We start from the raw sequence: 6995 nt of genomic DNA, 5'->3' as shown, positions 1-6995 counted from the left end.
ACAGATCTGTAGCTCCGGATCTGTTCATACAGCAACCAAAAACACTCTAACCGATTTTGCAATCATCAAACACATTAATCTCAACAAAAATCCATCATGCATAAACCAAACCAGCAGATCATCAACAATTAAATTAATCGATTATCAGTTTTTTAAAACATATTTCAAGACAGATTTCACAGATTCAATATGTCAACATATTATCATCAAATACATGTTATCAACCATACACATAAAAATTGTAAAATTCAGTACCCTAGGCTCTGATACCACTGTTGTAAACGGTCCCGTATACGCAGCGGAAACAAAAAAAATATAACAGGATCGTTTACATGAGCCAAGATCGGGTATGATTTTAACAATTTATATTATAAAACCTGCATAATATAACAACATGAGTTAAGGAAACAAACGCACATTGAAGGCTCCTCCAAATTTGTCGTCGAACGTTTTGCTACCGATCCAAGTGTAGATCGAACTTGCGTCGTCCACACGAAGACAATCTAAAAGAACCAAGAGGGTTTGCTAGATCCTCTTTGGCTTCAAGATTAAGAAGAAAAACAAAAATCAATTGATTGATTTTAGCTCAAAAGTTACTGTCGTGGGAGTGTATGATCAAAGAGGGGCTGCTTGTATTTTTGTTTTCAAAGAAAACTCCTTTTTCCAAATCACACACACTTTCCTTTTATATTTAAAACAATTTGCCCTAATCCCATACGGATAGGCTTGGGCTCCAACCCAATCGCCCCATGTTGCCAAACACTCTCAATTTGATTTATTTTAATTTCCATCATTATCTCAACTAAATCAATTATATATATATTTTAATATATATAACATTTAACAATAATGATAATATATTTAAATATGTGCGAACACAATTTAAACAGAATTTCACTTATTTATTTTTCTAACAAATTAAATAAGGCTACGACCTCAGCAAATTAATTGCATTGTAATAACCAAAATACCCTTTCGCCTTAAAAGACGAAAACGCCCTTCTTTTCTTATTACATCTTAAATTGTCTTCTATGTGTGTACCTTTAGGCTCCTCATCAATCGGCAGTGGTATAGTATTGCGATTAACACCAATTAATCGTCTCACTAATACACAGACCAAGATTGGCCCCTAGCAAGGCATCATGGCCACCCGATAGATTCGGATTCAGCAGAGTAGCTACCTATCAACGATATGGTTACCGTGCAATTCGATCCTTTCATCATACGTTATCTCGACGAGACGAAGGCATAGAAATAGTGTCAACCTTCGGTACTCTCGATATTATTTATTCAGTTTCGACCAATGACCCGTATTATAAACTAGATGAGCAACAACTCAATCCCACTGTGGCCACAGTTTTAGTGTCATTGCCATATACTGAATTGCGCCGTGAGATAACTTTCTCCCGTACCCGGGAGTGATAAATCCTCTGTCAATCCACCATAGTCTTGATACACTCCTTGATGCAGCCAATCACCACCGTATGACGCTCTGAAAAGAACTGCGTTAGGCTAGTTGTCAAACTACACCATCGGTGCCCAAGGCGCTCCGGCCTCAAGTCTAAGGACACATGCACTACCATCGTTAGAGGATTTCTTCCATAGACACTGGGGTTACCATCCATATGGAATCCTCTGGTGGGTCATCCAGTGAACTTGCTGTGGTGTAATCGCCTACAACAACACCCATGTGTTCACCAGGTTGTCACCAAACAACCTTGACAGAGTGAGATCTTCACTGCCTTCGACAGGGTCGTTCAACACTATGATAGCCTTCACCGTATATCTGTGCCCTTAGTTCAAAAATACTGGGGCTACGGACGTTTCTAGAATGGCCACCATATGTGCTCATAGGGTTCTCACTATCAAGATTTGAAACACTTGATACCTTCGTCAGGGCTCTACCATTCTAAGGACATATATCAATACATATTGCAATAATAATGATTTCCGCGATATAGAATAAAATGCCTTTTATTGATTAATGAACATTATTACAAGAGTCATTCTACATAATTGATTGGCTCTAGGGCACTACTCTAACAAGGGACTGCCAAAACAGGCACCTCGGTCTTTGCCGCTTTAAGAGTTTCAAAAGCCTGCTGTGCTTGGTCATCCATGCAAAAGATCCTTTCTTAGTATTGTGTTAGGGCTACGCGATTAAACCATAATTCTGCACAAAGCGGCGGTAAACCGATTAAGCCCAAAAAACCCCGTATCCTTTGATGGTGCGTGACGGGCCAAGATAGCATTGAATCAATCTTTTGTGGTTCAGCCTCTACCCCTTTGCTGAGATTAAATACCCAAATACTCCAGTCTTGGACGGGCAAATAGACACTTCTTGTAATTGATAACCAATTCGTGCTTGGTGAGAATCTGAAAGGTGTTTCGCATGTGCAGCAGATGGGTCTTCAAATCAGGGCTGTAAATCAGAATATCGTCAAAGAATACAAGTATAAACTTCTGCAAGACTGATTTAAAAATATTGTTCATTAAAGCTTGAAAAGTGGAAGGGGCATTGGTCAACCCGAAGGGCATGACTAGGAACTCATAGTGCCCTTCGTGGATTCTAAACGCTGTTTTGGGAACGTCCTCATCTTTAACCTGAATCTGGTGGTAACCTGATTTGAGGTCCAGTTTTGTAAAAATGGCTGCCCCTGATAGTTCGTCCAACAGTTCATCAATTGAGGGAATTGGGAATTTGTCTGGAATAGTTATGTTATTAAGTGCCTGGTAATCGACACAAAATCGCCAACCGCCATCCTTCTTTTTTACCAATAGAACCGGACTAGCAAAAGGACTTGTGCTGGGTCGTATAATTCCTGCCATCAGCATCTCACCTACCAACCTTTCAATTTCAATTTTCTGGGTAAATGTGTATTTGTACGGGCGGATGTTGGGAGGTTTGGTATTGGTTTCTAAAACTATGGCGTGGTCAGTGGGTCTTTTGGGTGGGAGTGTATTTGGCTGTTCAAACAGATGGCTAAATCCATCAACAACTGCTGCGGCTGCGAGGTCCATGGGTTCCTCTGTTTCCTCTTCCTTAACACCAATGGAGCATAACTCGACCACATATCCCGCATCCTCTCTCTGCAAGGATTTCAGCATTGCCCTTAGTGATACCACTGTCTTGACTAATGATGGATCCCCTTGTAGAACCACCCTCTTCCCTTCACTGAAAAATTCCATTGTCAGATTTCTCCAATTTGCACAAACATCCCCCAGTGTACTAAGCCAAGAAATTCCTAGCACTACATCTGCTCCTCCTAACTCAAATGGAAAATAGTCCTGGCACAATTCAATACCTTGCATTCGCAATGGCACTCCTCTGCAAATTCCCTTTCCTCTAACTGTAAATCCGTTTCCCACCATCACCCCAAAGGATTTACGTCTCTCTACTGGTAGCTCTAATTTTCGCACCAATTCATGCGAAATGAAATTGTGGGAAGCCCCACTGTCAACCAAAACAATCAGCTCTGTCCCTCCAATCACCCCTTTTAATTTTAGGGTTTTATCAGTGGTTACCCCTACGATTGAATGCATGGATAAGGCCAATGGATTACCTTCGTCGGACATTTCCGAGGTGGGTTCAGGACTGCCGTCATCGTTTTCTGCCCTGTCGTCGTTGGTCACTACCAGTATCTGGATCGATTTGCTCCAACAACAGTGATTTGGCCCATATTTCTCATCACAACGGAAACATAACCTTTTTCTAATTTTTGTTGCAGCTCGGCGTCTGACATTTGCCGAAAATTATCCCTGCGGACGTTCTGCGTCGTCGCGTCGTTGCTTAATCGATTTCTGTCGTGAAATCAATTTGGGGAAAATTAGGGATTTAGATCTGCATTTCGCGATGGGTTAGTCCACCAATTTGGGCGACTGGGTTCCGGGTTTGGGCTTGGGGTGACCCGAGTGTAATAATCCAGTTTGTTTCCTTGGGCTTTAGTAAATCTGGCCCGGTTTTTGTCTAAAACCCAATTTCGTTCCTCCACGCGATGCGCCTGATCCATCAAGGCAAACAGAGACGTGGGCTTCGTTAGGCGAATTTCATCTCTTATTTCCTCCTTTAACCCATTTGCAAAAACCCCCATCAGAATGTCTTCTCCTACCTCATGCAAGGGTGGTGCGTGAGCTTCAAAATTTTCCCTGTACTCCGTCACTGTACCCATCTACTTCAGAGCTACCAAAGCTTCATAGGTTGAGCCCTTAAATGATGGTCTGAACCTCTCCACCACTGCAGTTTTAAAATCTGTCCAAGAAACAATGGGTGCTCTAGACTCCACCCACTGATACCAGTTCAGGGCATGACCTTCCATACACACGGCGGCTGTCGCCACCTTTTCTTCCTCCCCATATTGATTCACCGAAAAATATTGGTCAGCTCTGAATGTCCATCCATAAGGATCTTCCTCGTTGAATATGGGTAGTTCCAACTTCTTCACCTTTGAGTTCTCTCCCTCCTTGTTCCTATCCACTCCCCTACTGTCACTACTGTTGGAAGCTTCACTGTTAGATTCTTTCCCCTTATCCCGGCTCAGATTTGCATCCTTCTCCTCCTTAAACTTCATCCACTCATGAAGCTCTAGTAAGTAGCACTTAATACTCCCTAGTTCTTCCTTTACAGTTCCCATTTCCTTCTTAACGTTCCCCATTTCCTTTTCCAAACCTTCCATTTTGTTCTCCATCTTCGATTCAACCATTACCCAATGAAGCTCTGATACCAATTTGTTAAGACTCCCTGCACTATCAACCAGCAAACACACAAGCAATCCATAAAACAGAAAGTAATATACTTAATGAAGTCTCAACAAGATTATATTACTGAAAAATAGAAGAATAACCAACAATGTATAAAACACCAAACTGATAGATCCCAGCAATTCAAGGAGCTGGGGACCTCCCTCAATGACAATAGCCTAAAACTTGATAATACTCCAGAACAGACCCCCTCTATTTAAACTATCTTCTTAACCACCTATTCTATACTAACAACTTTGATTCTCCACTCACGTGACTGTAACAGACTCTCCAAACAACCCGGCACCTCACACCCTGCATTTACTACCTCAAATGTCTCTTATGCCCTTTATATTGATAAACATGATTAATGGGAGGTCTATCAGTGTTTAAGTAGAATTTTTTTCTTTTAGGAATACAATTGAAAATATGATTATAATTGTATTAGGAATTAAAATATAATTCCTATTAGGATATGAGATTTGAGTCTTATTAGGAATAGTGTCTCATGTATTACCTATAAAAAGAGGTTAGTTCTAGAGTTAAACATCACAAATTGAATAGAAGGTAAAGCCACAATTAGAGAGTGAGAGCCATTAAATAGGGTTTAGTGAGTGAGCCAATTTGTGAGGCTTGTGAGAGATTCTTGTTGTTTCTTTCTTCTTCTTCGTAATGAAATTCCATAGCAGCAAAATGGAGGTAGCCTTTTACAGAAAGTGAACCACTATAAACCTTGTGTTTGTGTGTTGTTATTTTGTGTCCTTTGTTTGCACTATTTTTCGCTTTTAAGGATTTAAGATTGGCTAGTATCCAATTCAATCCCCCCAATAATATGCATCTATATTGCGAGCAACTGGCATTGGCCACTACGGTTTCACAATCAAGTAACAAAGCAATTGTCGTCCTGTATAAACTTATCAAACTTTTGCAAGCTTCTTGTTTGCAGGTTACAACATACGAAGAGATTATACCATTTTAAGTAGACAAGATTGGGATCAATAGGGTGGAAAGCTAAAACTCTCATATCCCACAGATTATGTGGGTAAATATTGTCCTCCAATTTCCATTTGTTTGCCTTGTGCTCCGATCTAGAGATGACAATAGTACCCGGATTGTTGGGTCCCAGCTCGATTCGTAAGGGCTGGGGATTCCCCACTGTTTGTGGCGATAGGCATGGGCTTGGGGACGATTTTACGGCCTGGCCCGACCCAATAGTATTATGTTTTCTTGGGTGAAGTTTGTTTCAAGGAATTATGCTTTAGCAGGTGATCTACAAATTAGTTTGTTTTAAGGAAAGTTTTATCAAATAATGTCTTAATCTAATACATATAGCCAAGGTGATTAAATCCAAACCTTTTGTTTTAGAAAGACTTATAAAAGTAGTCAGGATTTTGTAAATAAAAAACTTAATTAATTAATAAATAAGGTAGTATATTATTTTTGGGTCACTATGGTTAATGACTTGCTAATTTTGTAATTTTACGTGAGTTGGTTGAAAGGATTAGAATTTTGAATATACAAAACCATAAGCTAGTGAAGTTTATATAATAATCAAAGTTTTGAATAACTTAGCTTTGCCTTGGAAAACTTTACTAAATCAAATACGAGATTTACATTTTGATATAATTACACTTGAGAATCTACGAGGTTAGAGAGTGTTAAAATTTATATTATTCTAGATAAAGAGTTGTGTACAATCTCTCTACAGAAAAAACATTATAGAAATGAATACATAATGAAACTGTTAACCATATTATAAAAAGGAAAATGGTTATAAAATATTACAAGTTTCAAAATTGAGTGGTATTGTAATATTTTATCAAAGTGATGGAGAACATTTTTTAAATGCTATTATAATAAAAGTTTATATTTAATTAAATTTCAATTGTATATGCTCTATGTTACACATGTGATTTGCCTATATAAGTATATTAATATGTAAGAGGAAAACCTTTAAACGCTTTTAGAAGAAATGCTTTATAAATCATTATTGATTTAGAGCATATTTCATTGTTATTTAGAACATACCATGAAAATATGTATATATAGCCGTTACTATGAAAATTCAATCCAAATAATCTCGGGCAGGGACTTGGGGTTGTAAAATCCCTGCCGGACCGGACCGGGCATTATCGTCATCCCCATAATGGGAACGGGCCATGGTCATGGGAACAGGCCCGGGCCTAGAGAAAGGGGTCCCTGGTCCCGGCCCAGCCCATTGCCATTTCTAGTCTGATCTTCATTTGCCCGCGTTGTAA

The 6995-nt window shown here is 39.4% G+C and overlaps 1 protein-coding gene across 1 annotated transcript; it reads right to left on the bottom strand.

The window, feature by feature from the left end:
* Nucleotides 1-2836: 2836 nt before the first annotated feature.
* LOC116142668 lies at nt 2837-4169 on the bottom strand. Its single transcript, XM_031428087.1, has 3 exons — nt 3975-4169; nt 2978-3642; nt 2837-2840 (listed from the first exon to the last, which is right to left on the bottom strand). The coding sequence occupies exons 1-3, from the start codon at nt 4167-4169 to the stop codon at nt 2837-2839; spliced, it is 864 nt and encodes a 287-aa protein (XP_031283947.1).
* Nucleotides 4170-6995: the final 2826 nt, after the last annotated feature.

This window comes from Pistacia vera, unplaced genomic scaffold (assembly GCF_008641045.1).
Source record: "Pistacia vera cultivar Batoury unplaced genomic scaffold, PisVer_v2 Contig413, whole genome shotgun sequence".
Classification (NCBI taxonomy): Eukaryota; Viridiplantae; Streptophyta; class Magnoliopsida; order Sapindales; family Anacardiaceae; genus Pistacia; species Pistacia vera.
The sequence above is the reverse complement of the archived record's forward strand: the minus strand, read 5'-3'. Positions and strand labels throughout refer to the sequence as shown.

Excerpts from the sequence above, each read along its gene's own strand:
- LOC116142668 (XM_031428087.1), bottom strand. The coding sequence starts at position 4,169 with ATGGGTACAGTGACGGAGTACAGGGAAAATTTTGAAGCTCACGCACCA. Across the intron at positions 3,643-3,974 it reads GCGTGGAGGAACGAAATTGG|ATACTGGTAGTGACCAACGA; the intron begins GTTTTAGACAAA and ends AAATCGATCCAG.